Source organism: Cydia splendana, chromosome 9, assembly GCF_910591565.1.
Source record: "Cydia splendana chromosome 9, ilCydSple1.2, whole genome shotgun sequence".
Classification (NCBI taxonomy): Eukaryota; Metazoa; Arthropoda; class Insecta; order Lepidoptera; family Tortricidae; genus Cydia; species Cydia splendana.
Genome location: NC_085968.1, coordinates 19,831,594 through 19,852,455, shown reverse-complemented (window position 1 = coordinate 19,852,455; position 20,862 = coordinate 19,831,594). Strand labels below are relative to the sequence as shown.

The 20,862-nt window shown below is 36.3% G+C and overlaps 1 protein-coding gene across 1 annotated transcript; it reads right to left on the bottom strand.

Annotated features, from left to right (window-relative positions):
* Positions 1-249: 249 nt before the first annotated feature.
* On the bottom strand, positions 250-15,429 carry LOC134793840 (uncharacterized). The gene is made up of 6 exons (XM_063765559.1): positions 15,149-15,429; positions 7,742-7,947; positions 4,699-4,834; positions 3,533-3,666; positions 2,977-3,178; positions 250-596 (listed from the first exon to the last, which is right to left on the bottom strand). The coding sequence occupies exons 1-6, from the start codon at positions 15,183-15,185 to the stop codon at positions 499-501; spliced, it is 813 nt and encodes a 270-aa protein (XP_063621629.1). The 5' UTR covers positions 15,186-15,429; the 3' UTR covers positions 250-498.
* Positions 15,430-20,862: the final 5,433 nt, after the last annotated feature.

The window sequence follows — 20,862 nt, the reverse complement described above, 5'->3', positions numbered from 1 at the left end:
CTAGATATTATTGTGTTGTATTGTGACTGAAAATTCGGTGTAAGAAAATTACGTCATCAAATACACAATCCTAGTTTGAAACTACGCAAATACTCGTAGTATAATTTTTAGTAATGATTCAATTATTACTTTGAAAGAGATCTAGGTATAATAGAAATGGGAACATTCTGCATCAGTTGATCTATTGGAAGTGCTGTAAATTTAGGATGAACTGTTTAGATGATCAAAATAGTAACACATTCGTTTTTCCGAAATAGCGTGATGTGGCGTATTTAGCGTATTCTCAACTTTATACATAACACTATAGACTGTTAGAAGAAAAATAGTTAAGTGTACAGGTTGTTTCATCAACTTTGTTTTAGCCAAAAATAGACTTCGGCCTTTTTGGCTTAGCATAGCACTATACATTATGACGTCAATTTCTTACATCGATTTCACAGCCTTCTCAGAGTGCTACGCCTAAATCACGTTTGTTAATATAAGACCGGAGATAATTTATCACGTCCCAGATTGAGCCGTTGTCGGGGCGAAGAGCAGGCCCAGGGCTAGTGTTAACAGGATTACGCTTGATGATGGCACCTTGCTTGAGCTCTTTACTGAAACAATAACAGCTGTGTAAATATAAATGTAGACACAGAAATTCCTTACGGTTATTGACAATTCTACCTTTTCCACTTTTCTATTGTCTTTACGTAAATGTATACAGTCAAGAGTAAATGGACACAAAGTGATATGAGTTCAACTATTCAATGCTCTTGAGTACTTTCTGCAAAATTTCCAAAGGTATCTTGAACAAGATATCCTACACATCAAGATACCCACTAGACGCGCCAAAAGAAACAACGCCTTTACAACGGCTACTCCTTTTTACAAGCTTTTATTTAGTTTCACCTGAGCGTTGTCTGTCGGCCTGTAATCAAATCTTGCAAGTTAAATTTGATCCACTTCCCGGTTTCCGATTGAGCTGAAATTTTGCATGCATGTATAAATCAGATGAAAATGCAATATTATGGTACCATCGAGCTGATCTGATGATGGAGACAGGAGGTGGCCATAGGAACTCTGTGATGAAACAGCGCAACCTAATTGTGTTAGGGGTTTTTAGAATTGTCTCGATGAGTATTAGTTGTCTGTCGTAAGAAAAGTACAGTCAGCGATAAAAGCTTGTACCAAAAATGAAATTTTTGCCAAAAACTTATTTAGCCAATGAGCCTTCATCGCTTTTTCAGCCTTTATCTCAGTTTTTCGGAAAATTCCGAAACAAAAATGAAATGGCGAGAACCTATTATATTCTGAATCCAAAAGGAGATTACAATGGTAAGTTTGTGGAGCCGGTTTGAAGGATAAAATTAAAATTACTTTTTGCGAAATTGGAGTAAATATCTTTATTATTTTAAACGGACATAAACAAGATAAACCAACTACAGTATACTTATAATTTCTCCGAGGAGCGATTTATCAATTGTAGTTTAGAAGCCACTGGGGATTTAATTCTGAAATAAATCTCTCCAGGTTATTAATTACGACGAAGTAGTTTTATTATTTTAACAAAAAAATTTCAGCAGCCAAATTTTCAGAAGGATACCAAAGGCTAATGCAGGATTTTTGGTTGGATTATTCGCTCTCAAAAATGTATATAATATGTTATAACCTTGGTTGCCATAATACTAAAATACTAAAATATGCACCAAAGAAGGCCCGGTTCATAAGCTTGCCTATTTAAAATGTCATACCTAATTTTTATAAGGGTGAATAGGTTTAAATTTTGCTTAATGTTCGCTACTACCATTAGACAAAACGAAAACTTGATATTAAACATTTTAAGAAAAAAAACGGGTTGCACTCCAGGAGGGCCGGCAGAAGTGAAAACTCAATGACAATGTAACAGTTTTTCGATCAGGTCACGTGTCCGTCTTACGAAGCATCTTACATCTTACGCTGTCTCGAGTTTAACATTTTTTCCCCATCACAAAAAGTGCACAGCGCCGCTAAAGAAGTTTTCACTTCAAAAATAGAAATAACGATAAGTAGGTACGCTTTCTTGGTGTTAGGTACTACGTACGTATTCTGTGGCTTAAGGCAGTAAGCAGATCCGTAATCGCATCAATACAATTTTGCAAAGTTGTCGCAGCTGGGCTCCATTTCCGTCAACCCGCGTTAGTCGTCCCGAGTGGAATTACTTTCTCACAAAGTGCCGAACAGCCGCTTAGTGTCTTCAACGTAATCTATGTCGAAACTTACTTAGGAATAATTTATTTCAATAAAGTGTTCAGGATTTTTCGAAGTTACAAGTTAGGCATCCTGCATTTCAGCCACCAGCAAATAGGCCGGGGCGGCGGCTGACGTCCGAGAATGCTTCAAGGCAAATAAATATAGTTGTCTTGGGGCACACTACGAATTTGTAGCCTTTGGCGTCGAAACACTAGGTCCGTGGAATAGGAGGTTCGGGGGCTCCACAAGGCGCTCAGCAAACGCCTAAAGGAGTCCACAGGTGACCTCGCGCAGGCAGCTTTCTCGCGCAAAGATTGGCCATAGCAATACAGCGCGGGAACGCTGCCTGCGTGATGGGCGCAAAATTTTGATTTTTCAGCTTTAGTTACCTTATTGTAGTTAATTAATTGTGTTGTAGTTAATTTTAGTTTTATGTACATTTTATAACACTTATTTTATAATAAATGAGTTAGATTTTTTATTTCGTAATATTGTTTAGTCCAATAAAGTGTCCAGGAATTTTTCGCAGTCTCAATTTTGTTGTTTAGAAATATGTTATATCATTTGTAGTATTGCGTAGGTACTTAACTTGGTTATGATTATGAACAAAAAAAAAACATATGTTGGCATTCAGCCAATGCAGAACATTAGAGCTGGCTTGGAAAGTGCGCACAAGACATTTCACGCACTCCTCAGCGGTGAATGTGGCTGCTTTACAAGGATTCGTGGTCTATATCGTCTATGCCGTATCATCTATCGTCTTACCTAGCAACATGGCTTCCTTGCTATCCGCCAGCTGGTTTCCAACAACAGCCTCGCTGCCCTCTCTCCAGGCAGGCGCGACCCGCGCCGTGCACCGCACCTGCATAGTCCTCCCCACCGGCACCCGCAGGCCTAGCGCTGACGACATCAGCCCGTGAGCATGCTGCATCGGGGGATACTCCACTAGGAGGTCTGGGTCTGTCACCTAGTCAACAAAGTGAGAGGTCAGTGAACTGTCTGTTGGGTGAAAAAATGGCGGGAGCTCAGGAAATTTACGAGTATGTTTAACAAAACCGGCCAACTGCAAATATTGTAAGCATGAACCTACAATACAACGGACGGAATGTCGCTAGTATACAACTGGCCCGGGATTTCATCATATTATGCCAATTTCCTAGTTTTTACGTGCGAAACAAGCAGCTGCATTACTGTTGCCATCCGAATGCCACCTTTAATGGTTTAAATGTGAAAATTCAATGCTAATACGTGACATTATTCGAACTATTTTTTAGATAATTCTTGATTACATACATACTTTAAAATAAATTGATTGAATTACCTTTTCCCCATCAATGTCCCAACTGAGCACGGCTGCCGGGTATGACCTCCCCGACGTGCAGTTAAGAAATAATGAATCCCCTCTTCGGTTCTCCTGTTCATTCCCCGTTATTCTAGGGCCTTCTCTTGGTAAATCTAAACGAAAATACATTTTTGATTAACTCGTCCTATACATTTTATAGCACACAATCGTAAAATACAGAAAACAAAAATTTCCTGAGCCAAGGAATATTAGTCGTTTCAAGAACTTTTCAATTTATGCACGAATTTTTGATATGGTGCAGCGGGACAATTTCGACTGCGGGGTAATTTCAACTAATCGAAATATCTTCCATGTTTTACATTATTAACTAGAGTGCCATAGCGAAAAAGATGTGTTGTGTGTGTTGTGTGTGACTCTAGTTAATAATGTAAATCATGGAAGATATTTCGATTTATTGAAATAAACCCGCAGTCGAAATTGCCCCGCTGCACCTTATAGGTAAGGAAACTCGAAAATGTCTTCGCCCAAAAAATGTCCAATCTATACTTTCTTGTATGAAATAAATAACAAATTATCAAATAAAAAAGTCCGTTTTCATTTTCTATACGTACCTATATCTTGACTCAAGCTATAAAATTTTTGTCACAAGACAATGTTGAATTTTGATCAAGATTCTTATATCAGTTGAGACTGAAGTATGTGGTTCTTGTGTCAATTTTTTTTTTAATTCTGTTTAGATTTCGAAAAATTGAGAGAGTTTACAAGACATTACTACTAGCACAGATGTACATAGTGCATTTTTTTCCATCGTACTTTCTCGGAAACGTTCGTATTTGTCACGCTACTTGAGCTACTACGGTCAACCTTAGTACTTTTTGTACCGAGATTGGCTGAAACAGCAAGACACGTTTGTATGTTTCCGTGAAAATACGATGGAAAATAAATATGCACTACAACTGTATTGCATATATACTTAATGCATATATGGCCTTGAAAAATGTTGTCGCACAAAATGCATTACTTACACATTACCTGAGATTTAAATTGTAACCAATTTATAAGGGACAATGTTACATTACATCAATGATATTTTTTGTACCTACTTATCGAACGGTTTCTTCGTGTACCTAATACAATATGTAAAAAAATCCATTAATAATTTTAGAAACATTAATACAACTTACAAATAACTTCTAATTTTCCCTCTCCAGCCGCTGAGGAGAAGCTCGGTGCTTCTGCAGACACCTCGCACCGGTACAGCCCCGACGTCTTCAACATCACTTGGTGCAGGATCACTTTGCGGTCATCTGACTTAGCTACCTACGGAAATAAATAAAAAATATTACTAAGTTGTCTTGTTTTCATACCATTAGGATATGTAGACGCGTTAATATTTGGAAGTCAAAATGAAGTGTAGGTATTTAAAATAATATCAATATACAGTGTGGAAAAATCGAGTGCCACATGGATGGCAACTACCTTAAATATTGTAAATAGCACATTTTGTGTAAAGGAGACTTTCCTTTGTTTTTAAAAACAATAAATTCTGCATTTAAGGATTTAGGAAAAATCGCTTGCCTCAGTCGGGACTCGAACCGGTCAAATGTGACAAAAAATAACGTGCCATATTTTATGATGCAGATTGAAAGGGTTACTGATAAGGTTCATTTTTCTCTAAATAACAAATACAATCAGAATAACGGAAGGCCATGAAACCTAACAAATTTGATTTTTTGTCACATTTGACCGGTTCGAGTCCCGACTGAGGCAAGCGATTTTACCTAAATCCTTAAATGCAGAATTTATTGTTTTTAAAAACAAAGGAGTGTCTCCTTTACACAAAATGTGCTATTTACAATATTTAAGGTAGTTGCCATCCATGTGGCACTCGATTTTTCCACCCTGTATATCCGAGTTGTTAAATAGATTAGAGAACTAAAGATAGTTACAGATTACCTATTACAAATACAAATTTCCAAAAAATATTACGATACTTTATTTGGTTAATGGATGATGATTTTTTTACAGCCATATACTTTTTGTAAAGATATAATTTTACTGCAGAAATTTTATCGTAGTTACTTCTGCAAAAATGTATCCAATATTCGGAAAATAATGAGAAGTGGAAGTGCGATGTTGCAATACGACACGGTTTGTTGTAAATAAAGGTATCGGTTTGCTCAAAAAGCTGCGTCGAAGAGTTTGATAAATAATATAATATTGTTGGTTTCTTTTTAAGTTTTGGCACAAGTAGGTACTGTTCTAACTTTGGATGGTCTCGAATTTCTTTCATAATTGCCTTTGCATTGCCTCCGAGAGTTTAATAATCGTATTATTTATGGCAATAGAAATTTAAAAGTTACAGTAAGATACTGTGCTATTTGGGTCAAACACATTTTTAGAAAAAGGTCCATTCTATGGATCAAACAACAAAAATTAACCCGGGTACAGTATATATGTCACGTTTTGCTTACATCCCGCCTGTAAGGATGCGGCGTAAATATTGATTTTGTTTCTCTTAACTCTGCGATGTCATGAAAATATGTGGTATTATGTGAAAAATGTTGCTTTGAAAGTTTTGTAAGTTCTATATGCGGAGGTGCAAAAATAAATATGGAGGTATAAGGAAGTACCTACCTACTAAAAACACATGAAGCACAAATCTTGTTTAGTTTACCCCTAATAAATTAGACAGCTAGGGACTTCTATTAACTCTATTCTATACGTATAATACAAAAATAAGGAAATAATAAGATAACGAGATTACTAGTACCTACTTCAGGAATCCTGTACAGCTTTTAAATAAATTCCCTCAGAGGTCCTACCGCGAACCACGTTCGACGTGTTGCCTCTCTGTCGCACTTGTAAATTCGTACGTAAGTGTGACAGGGAGGCAACACGTCGAACGTCGTTCGCGGTAGGCCCTCAGCACACTCGAGCGATGCTGGGATGATAGCGGCTGAATAGTCGGCCCCTAATCTATTGTCTGGGTTTCGGCTCATTTCTTTTTCGATCTATTTACGATATTTATGAAACGACTCACTATTGTTATCCCTATTACATTGGAGAATTATGTTTTTGCGAGTTTCCAGAAAACTCTTATTATTGTTGACAAAGTTCTTCAGATACAATGCTGATAAGCTGGCTTTGAAATACATTACGCAGTAAGATACTAAAAAACCTAATAGCTATTTGGCAAATCTGATTACGGAATGAATTTTACCTACTAAGATTAAGAGTTTGACTTCAGCAAGCTCCAATAAATGTTATTTTTATACAATAAGGCTATTTCCTTTCGTTCAAGGAAACTTTTATAACTTTTGCTTTTTGTGACAAAAGATCTATCTTATTTTAATATCTCTTACTAGCTTTACTACATTAAGTAATACATTAATTCAAAATAATAAAGTTGCATGCAAAAGAAGAATGCGATAATTTGATTATATTCTTCAAATTGCAGTATCCCCGGCACAGGTTAATAAGCTTTTTATCGAAATATTTTAATTCCCGTGACTATCCTTTGTTCGTTCAGTACAATTAAATCACTTAACTCAGTAATGTAGACACATATTATATCCTCGTTTCAGTTATAAAAAAAAGGAACCGGTCCATCTTTTTACTATATCAACCCTCTGTTGTAAACTAGGTCAAATCTAGGGCATCTTTCCGGCCAGTATAAAAATAGTGTTCCAGTGCCATTTTGCTTAGCTAATATTTAATTACACAAACGGGACTACCGCGATATAATTTCATTGTTTTAACCTTTAATTCCGACGTTTCAGCAAATATGTGTACAAAACGCGAGAGTTTAAAGTGTTATATTGCTTAGCTAAGTCACGTAATACACTAACTAGAATTCAGTCAATCTTAAAATATTCGTGTTTTCGCCAGTATCTTAGTGTTGATTAATGGAACAATCCAGATCTGTTCATTCGTACTATTTGGACGGTCGGAAGCATGATTTTAATCTAGACTTTACAAATAAATGTGAAGGACGTAGGATAAGGATTTTATAAAATGCTATAAATTTTGATACTATATATCTTTATGACCAAGTTACTTAGGTATACCTCTTCGAGAATCTGCTTATTTGTATTTAATCTGCTGGGAGATGGCCGCAACAATGCGCTGACATTTTTCTAGAAGTTGACACTTGTTCTCTCGTTATTGTCTAACATTGACATGAATGTAGATGAAAGCACTACTATTATATTCAAACAAACTCACATCTACTTTGATCCCCTCTATCTTATACGCGTGCTTCGGCGGGTCGAACTTGGGCATGTAGCGGTAGAACTCCTCGTTGTCGCGGTACCACTTGACGGAGTAGAGCGCGTCGTCGCCCAGGTCGTAGTCGCACTCCAGCTGCGCCGGCTGCCCGCGCACGCGGTACGCCGGCACCGACACGCGCACCATACGAAGCAGTAACGATTCTGAACAAAGATTTTTTGTTATAAAATTAATTGAAATTGGAAAATGATTTGAGAGAGTTTGAGGCGGTATAGTAGTCTTGTGTCACTCCGAGCCTCGTTAAAGTAGGAAGTGACGAAAACATTATCGGTTTTGTGTTATAATTCGGTAGCTCAGTCGATTCAAGAGCAACTGGACAGATGTCTCAGTAACTATTATTAGCGATGGTAAAAGGCATCCTTTCATCGATCCTAATTAGTATTATGAACGAGAGGACTTCCTTCATGGCATAATTAATTAACCTCCTTTTTATGATATTTTTTTCTAATTCTTATATCATTAAAAGCGGAAAATTATTGAAAAGTATAATACCTTGTTTATAAAGCGTATTTTTCTAAATTCGATTTGACGTCAAATATAGAATAATATTCCGAAAACAATATTTCCTAAACTTTTCTTCTAAAACTTATACACAAAGAGAATATCTTCAAACCCGGCAATTGTAATTAAAATCAAATTTCTCCTCTTGACGGAGCACTGTGTGCAAATTTAATCTACTCTATCCACGTTTATTTCCCCAGAGTGTCTACAAACTGGACTGTGCAACAATTATTTAAGACAAGTACCTAATACAGGGGAAACCTTGTTAAACCTTAGCTAACTTTAGCGTAATCTGTAAAGTTCTCGCCAAAGTTGACGACGGAGCACGCAAACTATACTATTTTACAGTTAGCGGTATTCCAGTATCAGGCTACGGGCCTAGGCCATTGTAGCTATAATGGTGTGCTTGTTTGTAATTACTGGAAGGATCGTTTGTTTATATAATATATAACATGCATATATTGAACTTTGAGATAATTCTGCAAATTGATACGTTTAATGGGTAGGGAGCGTCCTTGAACCCAGCTTGGATCATAAGAAAGTGCCAAAATCATAAATGTATTTTATCAGCACTCCGCCTACCGATACCTATTCAGGAATGACACAATGCATGCCAAAAAAGAAAAAAAAACCGTTTTACACTTTATTTCACTAAAAACTCTTGTTTCTCTTCCAAAATGTCATTAAGAAGACAAACAATTGTTGTAAATATTTGCAATTTACCACAACGAGTTTTTTTGAAGTGAAAACTTCTTTAGCGGCGCTGAGCACTTTTTGTGATGGGGAAAAAATGTTAGACATGACGTCACATGTGACGAACACTGTTACTATGGGCCCGATTCGGATTTTGAAATAGACATCTATTACATATCTTTCAGACATCACCAAGATACGACAACGATATGTTTAAGATCTAACCTGTCAAATTTGACATTTGCGCGATTCTGGAGATACACTTGAAAGATTTCCACAGGATATGACTTAGAGATCCAATTCACATCTAATAGATATCTTACTCTATCTAACGTAAAAGTGACATTGATTGCCCGAATTGCACTGCAAAAGAGAACTAGTTGATATCTAAACTATAACGTATCTAGAATAGATCTAGTACGTGTCGTCTCTTGTGAATATCTTGAAGTTCGAATACGGCAGAATGTCATTGAGTTTTTCATCTAGTGAGTTTCCCTCAAACTGGTACTAATATAACTCTAGTACTCACAGTGATGTGCTTAATTAAGGGTTTCAAGTAATGCGATGAAATAACGCTAGACGGCGTTAACCTCAATGATACATTTTGCACTAGATGGCGCTGTTATTAATATTTTGAGTTACAATGTCATTGAGTTTTCCCTTCTGCCGGCACTCCCGGAGTGCAACCCGTTGTTTTTTTTTTAATTCCAACATATTTATTCACACAGAAATAGTACCTACATCGGTTTGGGAAGTGACTATCAAGCCAATTCGAATGTACAATTACTTACATCAGAATGATATCCAAATGGTGTAATTTAGTTATCTAAAGTAAAGATAAACCTCCCTTGACGTGGTCACTTTTCTATAATACATAGTTATGACATCTGTTTCAGTTCATTATTTGTAATGATTCTCATAATACTTCGGACACATTTGCAACCTACATTTTCATTGTACCTACATTCCCACGGGTTACGATCAAATATAGAAAGGATCGTTTAATCCCCACTAACCCTCTACATACATTCTGCATTACGTTAATAGCCTTCTCTCGTAGGAGCCTTTTTGCAAGGATTTTTCAATTTCATTCTAAATCTACATCGCCCTCTTTTAAAGGTGGTTTTTAATTCATGGCCTTAGTCCATGAGTCATTGAGTATTTAACAGTAGGGAAAAGTGGGATAGAACCGTGACGTTAAGCAAAAAGTTAAATAAAAATCTTGGTTTTATTAAAATCTACGAAATTTACTAGCCTCTGTTTAATAGACAATACAGGCCGTATTCGAACAATGAGATACGTCAAATACTAGATATTGAAACGATATGGATTGGATATGTCAGTGTCAAGCAAGTGTCAAAAGTGACGTTTTTGTTTGAGAAACGTCAATTTTGACACTTTTTTGACACTGACATATCCGATCCATGTCGTTTCAATATCTAATATTTGACGTATCTCATTGTAATAATACGGCTGTTAATTAACTACATGTTTAATTATTTAGTCGGATCATAATTTACATTATCACACGTGGAAAAAACAATCTACTTTTAAATCTCTATTTTGTCCGGTTAAATTACCCCATGCCTTGTCCAAAACCGGCTCATTTTGACTCATTTTGGGTCATCGCGCTAAACTAGTGAGTAGTAAGTATGCATATTGTAACGTTCTAGAGACAAAACTTTTAACCTCATAAGAGTCATAAGGCTCAATGTACCGCGAGCTGCAAAAGTGCTAAAATAGACATCGGGCTGAAATGATTTTAAATAACAGAGATACTTCGATTAGTTATTACCTACCTACTAAATCTTTAACTAGTGTTATTACTACGAGAAACAACACTATCAACAAATCGAATCTATTTCTAAGAAGAGTAAGATAATTTATATTATAGCAATACTCGTAAATATCGTAGTTTTCGGATGGATGACCCACAGAATTGTTCATTGCTAGCATAACGGGAGTAAGAGTCAAGATTTATTTTATATCGACAGTAAGGATACAATGAGAAATTATGCTATCGCTATATTCTACTCTCGTAGCTACTTCGTGCTTGGTCGCTACGTGATTGAAATTATTAGAGACGGTTGGCTTAAGAGAAAATCTTATAAAATTTGTCAATGTTTTTTTGGTTTGACTTTTAAGAATTAAGTGGAGAATATATAAGTTTTGACGTGGCAACATGACAGAATATTAAACCTTGTATTTACCAATAAGGGTAAATTACTAAAGAGGGATTTTTTAGGAAGGTCAGATGAAATTAATATGGGAGTATATGTACCTATTTAAATAGATTGCGCGATAAGTGGCAGTTATTCAAAACTACTATAATACTAACTAATACAATAGTGTCTTTCTAAACGATCCAAATAAAGGCCATAGTCGGTTTTCCATAGTAAGTTGGCCCTTATATCAATTTGACTCGGGTTTTTTTTTGTGAGTACCTCTTATGGTGAAGGATATTTTTGCTGAGTATCAACATCCTACTAGTGACAGTTTTTGACTTATGATTTTATTAATTTTTTTCTTTAATGTATTGTTTTTCGGGATGTACTCAAGGGATTTGCTTAATTTTTTTAAATAGTGTTCTTTATTTAGGTATGCATCGATATTCAAAAAACGAATACCAGTTGTCATATAAAAAAAGAAAAATGAAGTAAAAAATAAATAAAACATTTTTTTAATGTCGTTGTGAAGTAGTGACACCTCTAATTTTTTTTCTAGTTGTAGGCCAGACATTGGCCTACTACTTGCCTAAATACCAAAATTTTCCAAACGGTACTTCCTGTCAAAAATTAGCAATGTGTGTGGTCAAGTCCTGTACTCAATCGGTGTTTTTCAATGTAGTACCGAACGCATACGGTAATTTTACTCCATGTTCGAGTCGAAAGTGTCTTTGTGTGACGTCCGTGTCTTTGAATGGACCAATCACGGCACGGGACTTCGCTCACCTCGTCCCGCGCACCCCCTCATTTTTGGCATCATCGGTTGCATGAAATAGGTAATTGCTCTAAACTCGGTCTAGAGGATTCCTAGTCTATGCATCGCCCACACTGTTAACTGTACGTCGGTGGACTTTATGCCTTTTGTAAAAAGGTCCACCGATGTATAGTTACGATTATCGCTGTTTTTACCTAAGTATTTTATTTGTCACAAAATTGTAAAAGTCTTTATTCTTCCCAAAATGTATTATTATTTAACAAACACGGAGTCTCATAAAAATACGGTTAACGTGAAAATCCGTGACATTTTAATAATTTCACCGCCTCGTGGGATGGCTTATTATATCATGCCTAAGTTGACTCCGCAGAAAATAAAAGTCGTTTTAAAATATAAATTTTATAAATCGTTTCATATTTTCATGTAGCGATTTATTAAATGTTAGTAGTTGAGAACTTTCTGGGATTAAGTGTCTTGTATTTAGTTTTGAAAATATCTTTAAAATAGTAAGAACTGGGGAAAACGACGCCAGTGCAAAATTTTATGTTTATCACTTACCTACGCAAAACCGAGATAACAAGCTATTACTTCCAATTATGAAACCTAACAAGACCAACTTTTGCCTAAAGGAGATACAAAGAGTATCTTGCAATTTTTTTTTATTTTGAATCGATCAAGGCGAACGATACAAAACGCATTCATAGCCACTCGAATGCACTATCGAGACTGAATCACGACGGTGCAAAAAGACAATAATTATGTACAGGGTGCTGACAGGGTGACGGGTGTAGTAGTCTTTAGCATATGTTATTTATCCTTAAAGCAGAGACTAGTAAATATTCAAGACGAACAACCTCGGTACAACACCGCGTTTCTCGTGGCCCTTTTTACTATTTGTCCATTTTAGGTATACGTAAGAAATCTGTCACCTAATGCTTTTATGACTTCAAAACGTAAAATTTGACGTACGTCACCTTGTCCCTGTCATAATATACTATGCACTAAAGTACATTGAAAGCATATTCTCATTTTCTATAAGCTCAAAATACTTAATTTATGCTTTAAATCTACTTTTGTGACTGTATAAGTCAGTCAAGTCTGATTTTACGTTTTAAAATTATAAATACCAGTAGGGTGACAGTTTTGTACGCAACTAAATTGTAAAAATAATGTTTAATGTCATCTACAATAATAAACATTTGAGTAGAATTGTATGGGGGCGTTAAGTCTTCTTTATTTACCAGACTCTGGGCCCGATTCGGATTTTGAAATACACATCTATTAGATATATTTTAGACATCACCAAGATACGATACGATATGTTTAAGATCTAACCTGTCAAATTTGACATTTGCACGATTCTGGAGATACTCGAACGATTTCCTCAGGATATGACTTAGAGATCCAATTCACATCTAATAGATATCCTACTCCATCTAACGTAAAACTGACATTGGTTGCCCGAATTGCGCTGCAAAAGAGAACTAGTTGATATCTAAACTATAACGTATCTAGAATGTATCTAGTACGTGTCGTCTCTTGTGAATATCTTGAAGTTCGAATACGGCAGTCTGCTTAAAGCTATAACAACAGAGAACGTCAATTTAATATTCATGGAAGCACTTTCCATTTCGTGACTTTTCCGCATAAAGGTTTGTTTTAACATTGATTAGCGACAAACAAGTGCGAATACTTGTAATTTACGTTCAATCTTAGTTCTACTAACAGCTTTATTGTTTAAAACCGGCCAAATGCGAGTCGGACTCGCGCACGAAGGGTTCCGAACCATTACACAAAAAACGGCAAAAAAATCAAGTTTGTTGTATGGAACCCCTACTTAAATATTTATTTTGTTCTGTTTTTAGTATTTGTTGTTATAGCGGCAACAGAAATACATCATCTGTGAAAATTTCAACTGCCTAGCTATCGCGGTTCATGAGTTACAGCCTGGTGACGGACAGACGGACGGACAGCGGAGTCTTAGTAATAGGGTCCCGTTTTTACCCTTTGGGTACGGAACCCTAAAAACAACTTTGAACGTCTAATTAGCTGTCCATTAAAACAGCAATTATGTTTTGCTAATACTTTTGCAAGATAATACGATAGGTACTTACACCCTTATTCACACTTTACGGGCTTGATTTAGTTAAACTATGTTTTATCCCTTTCTTACAAACACATAAGTCAAAATGACAGATAAGGACAAACGATTATTAGCTAATTGAGGCTTGTAGCGCGTTTATGAATAAGGGGGTTATAAATATTGCAAGTAGATAAAAAGAAACTGTTTGGTCAGTAAAGTTCGTAGGTAACAACAAAATAAACATACAAATCACGTGACTCGCTCATATTTTGTAATTGTACTTCTTTCCGTAGGTTATGTTATAATTACAACTTTTGGCGGGCAAACTTAATTTAATATGTTACCTACTAGTACAATAACATTGTTACTAGTAACCGGTTTTATCAACACGATCTTTATTTTTGTCATATTAAAAACTAAGAAGCGCTGATGCCCTAGCAATAAGAGCGTGTGACTTTCAATCCGGAGGTCGCGGGTTCGAACCCCGGCTCATACCAATGAGTTTTTCGGAACTAATGTACGAATTATCATTTGATATTTACTAGCCGGAGGAAACCGGATTAATCCCAATAAGTTTACCCTCTGGGCTGGAAGGTCAGATGGCAGTCGCTTTCGTAAAAACTAGTGCCTACGCCATTTCTCGGGATTAGTTGCCAAGCAGACTCCAGGCTCCCATGAGCCGTGGCAAAAGCCGGGACAACGCGAGGAAGAAGAGATATTAAAAACTAATCATACCTAACCAGTTTTACACATGCAATACCTACTTAAGTAATTGTCATCCCGTTGGAAAAGAATCTACGAGAGTCGATCCCATATACAACGATATACATAGAAAATAACAAGGTGGCCTTAATACGGTATTCGACTAAAAAGCTCTACGTTATATGACAATTGTATAATATAAAAGTTTAACTTTGGCGCCCAACGTGGGGCTTACTTGTTTTTCAAAACCCAATATTAACTTCTATTATTTTAATGTTCCTATGAATTAAGATTTTTTTTTAATACTGCTTACGCCACTATTAAGAATAATATTATAAACACCAGATACAAGAAACTAGAATAACTCTACTTTAAACTCGAAATCAATCAAAACTTCGTGTTGTTTTCCACAAAACGTTGATTACCTTGTATAAGTAAGCTGAGAACTGCTAAGACAAACATCCTCACAGAGTGTAGGAAAAAGTTGCATCACATTTTATTTAAGTCACAAATACTGTCTTCACAGAACAATCGTTAATATTTTCGTCGCGTAATTTTAGAGACAAAAATTCTTCTGACGGACGACCGACTGTCGCGGAGGTTGCCTCGCTACTAAGCTCGACTTCGCTCTTCAGTTAATGCCCACCCCTCGCCGCCCATTACTATTTCATGACCTGGGCCGTCAATATTAATTATGTATTATGTTATTTTACTAGGTATCAATTCTTAAGTGCTGATGTGACAATTGAATAGATTAAAGTACGATGGTTGGATTGAATACTGCCGTGTCACGCCAAACTCCGTTAACTCGAGTTACATGAGTTACGAATAACCCGTCTAAATCGTCTTTAAAACCATTACATATATATCTTCTAAAAGAAAATTTTGAAAATCTTCATTATTTACTGAGAAAAGCATGTGGCTAACTCATGTAACTTCATTTTTTTTTGCCGATGGCGTCAGGCACAACTCAGTTAACTTGAGTTGTATGACTGACACAACCAAAATATCAACATTGTTTCTTAAGTTACCGGAGTTAGGCATGACTGGCGAGCGCTTGATTTATACGACAACAATATTGGTATAGTAAAACGTGTCATCTTTGATCACGCGTATGTCATGTAACTTGACTTACATGACTTCGTGTGACCACTATAGTATGGAAGAGTTGATCATGCGAAATCATTTAATTCGAATAAAATGAAAACTATTCATAAATGCGAAAAAAAAATAAAAGGGCCTAATCTGTGACCATATTTCCTACATGTAGATTAGAAAAAAAAAATACGACGAACCGTCAACGATAACAGCATTTGAATCTCTAAAACTTTAAACGTAATTATCTCGAAACTCAACTTTTAAAGTTACATGAGATGTGCGTGACACGGCAGAATATGTTCAACAATGATTGTTTTTGTAGGGTATTTCAAAAGTATTTCATTCATTTCAAAATCGAACCCAAATTATTGTCACTGCCAAAATAAATGTCACTTTATGTTATGCCGGTAGTCCCAAAGCGGGTCAATCGATTATATTAAGTTTAAGGTCACACCGTAGACAGGTATTAAGTATGTTAGGTAGGTAGTGAATATGTTAACAGTTAACTGTTTTGTTATTTCTATTTCCCCATATCCTTAGGCCATACTAAGTTCAAACTAGGCATAACTCTAATACGTTAGTAATAACCAGTACACGTTTTATCAAACACCAATGTCGCTAACATTAGCCCTGCCTTATAACAGAAACGTGTGAACGGCTTTTTTTCCACTCATAGAGGGTCGTTACACTTTATCGCTATTGTACGACGCCATATTCGAAAATGGAGCATCGTAAAATCATAAACACCTCCAGTTTGCGTTTTATCTGTTACAAAGTGGGAGGTTAGGGCCCATATGAAACGAATTTTATTGGTTTGTTTAAGGTGCAGGCAGAGTTGAAAAATACCGGGTGAGCCCTGTTACAGGATAAATTGGGTCTCTTTTGTTTTCCATAAAGTTTTAAGTCATAATTACTGTATTGTTTGTCCGCATTTTCGTTAGTCATAATTTGGTTTTTCTCAGAAACGCGTAACTTTTCAGAATTGCCATAAAACAAAACCTAAATAACCTAACATATCTATTAGTTAGGTAGGTTACCCTTACGAAAATCCTGAAAAATGAACGGTTTCAGAATTATGACTAATGATAATCCGACAATCATTACATTATGACTTTCAATAATGATGTCAAATATAGGGATAAATTAAACTGTAGACTGTACTCCTCAAACTGACCAACATTTGTTTAGCAACTTTTAAAAATAACTAGTGTTTTGATTTTTAGTACACTTACTTTATTCTAAAACGCAACGTTTTGCAAATTTTGTTATGTTTAAAGACGTGTGACAAGCGACGTCAGTCGTCAGCTTTAAATTATGTTAGCGTACAATCAAGATAATCATTAATTCATTAATTTGTATGAAAAATAGAACGTCTAAAAAAGTGCTTATAATTTTTTAAAGTTTTTAAACTAAAGTTTTATCCTTTAAGGTGTACAATAAATATACACGACTATTATGTTTTCAGTGTAACAGGGCCCACCCGGTATACAAGCACTTATAAATGTAATTCAAAACCTTAAAACACAGTTAACTAAGTGTAGTACAATTACTACATAGCACCTTGTTCTAAAATATCAAATTGATTCTCCTCATATTCGTTTTCAACACTGACTGATTTTCAAAACAAGGATAAATTACATCCTATATGTGTTATTACAACAAACAACAATAATAATTACTTTGGCCTGATTGGGTATCTTGTTCGTGGAATAGGAATCGATAAAATCGTCATCCGACATAATGTGTGTTAACGTGTTGGTTCCCTGAGGGAGTTCTTCATGTTTACTCGTAGCATAGTATGATATTTGATTTTGAATAGTAACAGTAACATACATAATAGCAGCAAAGTTATGCCCCATCCTCAAATAGTTTTACAAAATGAGTCATATCTATACAGCTTGCATTCAAAAGTATGTGCCACAGTTGAGTTGTCCTACAGAAATATAGCGACCTGCCGGCCTAGCCAAGATGATTCGCTATCGCTTCGACAACGAAACGCTTTGTGTCTCTCTATCACTCTTCCATATTAGTGCGACAGTGACAGTTGCGTTTCGATCGCTACGGAGCGTAAGCGATCGATATGTTGGCTACGCGGCCTGTCTCTTTTTGTAAAGCTATAAAAGCATGGCAGTTGATGGCAGATACTTTTGATGGGTGAAGATCGTGCAGTCTCGAAGGCAGAGTACCAAATAGCCGAAGACAGTCTGGACGCCCTAGGTACCGCTGGAGAGACGAGGTGCAAAAAGACCTTAGCGAACGCGACGATCGATTTTTTGACAGATCTCCCCACATAATAGTGCCTTTCCACGCTTGCCAGGCCTCGACAAGCGTCAGGGACGCAGTTATGTGTTATGGCTCCTCTACACGATGGGCCAACGCCGGCCACTCCAAGGGACGCAGCCGTGCGGTAGAATGAGATAGCAATATCACTTGCTCCCTCTAACGCATACATGCATCCCTTGGAGTGGCCGGCGCTGGCCCATCGTGTAGAGGAGCCATTAGAGGGAGCAAGCCATGTTGCTATACCATTCCATCGCATAGCTGCGTCCCTTCAGGCTTGTCGAGGCCTGGCAAGCGTGGAAAGGCACCATAAGACAAGTGACAATGATACTATCGTTGTCATATCACATTGTCGTTTCACAAATGTCAACTCACAATGTCAATGGCACTAAACACTAAACAGACAAGGAGCTCTGACCGCATGGATTGATTAAACTGAGTGACATTGAGTCAGCTGAGGAGTTCGTTAACTCAGTAAACTTTGCGGTGAGAGGGTTGTAACTTTGCACAATTAACCCTAATGATTTAATTCAGAATAGGTTAGTGTTAGTTTGAGTTTTCTTTTACGCAATATACTTGGGCTTATCAATGCTAAAAATTGCATGTTACTGTAGACATTATTAAATGAAAATTTGGCATGAACATGATTCAATAATCTGGATACGTATAACTTTATATAATGATGACATAAACGAGCACAAACGAATTTAAATTATTTTATATTTATGCAAATTCGGAAAATTGTTATGTTAACTCTTTTAAAATTCTATGCCATTAAAAACTAAACTTTCCAGACGCCATTATAAAATCTTCGTAAACTGTGTAAAAGTTACTATAGTTTAACATTTTAGCAAAGCTTTTCTTTAGGTACTTGAAAACATATTTAGTTTAATATCATTTTGTTTAGCTATTGGCCATATTTTTTTTTATTATTATATAGTATAATATGCATCTTGCCCGTCCTCACCTATGGTGCCCAAACCTGGTCACTAACTGAGGCGCAGAAATCCTGGCTCAAGGTTTGCCAAAGGGCAATGGAGCGAAGTATCCTGGGTGTCCGAAGATCCGACAGGGTGAGGAACACAGAGCTTCGCTCCAAAACCCGAATCGTTGATGTTGGGGTGAAGACCGCCAGGCTAAAGTGGGACTGGGCTGGACATGTCTGCCGGATGCACATGACAACCTGGATGCATTCCAGCGGGATTGGCGGCATCTTGCTCAGCACAGGGAGGATTGGAAGGGAGGAGGGGAGGCCTTTGCCCAGCAGTGGGACACACACATAGGCTAATAAAAAAAAAAGTATAATATATAAAAATTAAGTTCCTAATATTGGTAGGTAAATTACTTTCCGTTTTTGGACTAACGGCCCGATTCGAACATTAAGATACGTCAAATATTACGTTTAGATTGCATCGCCGTTCTTCAAACAAAAATGTCACTTTTGACACTGACATATCTAATCCATATCGCATCTAGACGTAATATTTGACGTATCTTAAAGTTAGAATCGGGCCGTAAATAAATGTAAGTAGTCAATCGATTTCTAGGATTTTAAATTATAACGAACGATGTTCTAAATGGGATTTTTTTTTACGTTAAAATACGTACATACGTTAATATTTATCAATTGTACCAATTTTACGTACAGATTCGTGCTTGATGAAAGCTTAGACGTTAACCATTACCATATTTTATATACAAGGGAACCTCTAGAGCGCGAATCTATATACTTACGTAACATTGGTAACTAAGTAATTAATAAATATAAATGCGCAAGAGAAATTATCATATCAGACAATTTACTTCCTCCACGTTCCGAACAAAAGCGAACGAGTTAACAATTCCCTTTTAATAACATAACGTCGTAGTTCCATATTTTCTGTTAAATCACCCACCCTTACCTCCCAGTAAATCAAAGATGCATAAATCCAGGCCGCTCCCTTCACGCTATTATGTCACCGAAGCGATTTATGATCGCGTCTAAGAGATTCACGCGGGGAATATCGCAGAGTAAATAGTATTGAGCGAAACTTTTGCGGATATGTTGTGCGTTATTCACCGTGATCCGGCCATTTTGCAAATTCGCGGATTTCAGATGGGAATCTAAGAAGGGGAGGATTATGTTGAATGTGATTTGAGTTTTTTTATCTGGTTGCTGTCGACGAGAAATAGAAAAATAGCGACTGGCTTTTTGTATTGACCCAACAATATACTTACTACTTAAGTAACTACAAATAAAATTAAGCAGCTACAAGTAAGTCTTAATTCAATAAGACAATAAGTAAAATATCGCGTAGATATACATATAAAGTAAAAATAGTATACGCACACCTGACCTAATACATAAATCAACTGTAAATAAAGGACCTCATAAGCTGTCAGCATAATGCCATTGAAGCCAGGCCGCAACCGTAATATGGCAGAATAAATCATGTCCAAAATATGCCTCAATACCCAATGCTGAATATAAAATCAATTCAGACCGATAGTTGTAGTAAAAATACCAATTTCTGAATCCAAAGCCATTTGCATACAATAAAAATAAACGTGTGGACAAATATTCAAACAAATGGGAAGGAGTTTTGCTGAGTTAAGGCTTAATTAATTTATAAGACCTATGTACCAACACAGCTTTGACAATAAAGAAATCTTATCTTATCTTATCTTATCTTATCTTAATGAAAAACACTTGAGACGAACCATTCGACAAATTGAATCCAGGCTAGTTATTTAGAGTTTCGTAGCCAAAATTATGAAATTT

Coding starts and splice junctions, on each gene's coding strand:
- LOC134793840 (XM_063765559.1), bottom strand. CDS start 15,185: ATGTTTGTCTTAGCAGTTCTCAGCTTACTTATACAAG. Junction 4,835..7,741: donor TAGAGGGGATCAAAGTAGAT/GTGAGTTTGTTT, acceptor TTATTTCCGTAG/GTAGCTAAGTCAGATGACCG. Junction 3,179..3,532: donor GGGACATTGATGGGGAAAAG/GTAATTCAATCA, acceptor TTTGTTGACTAG/GTGACAGACCCAGACCTCCT.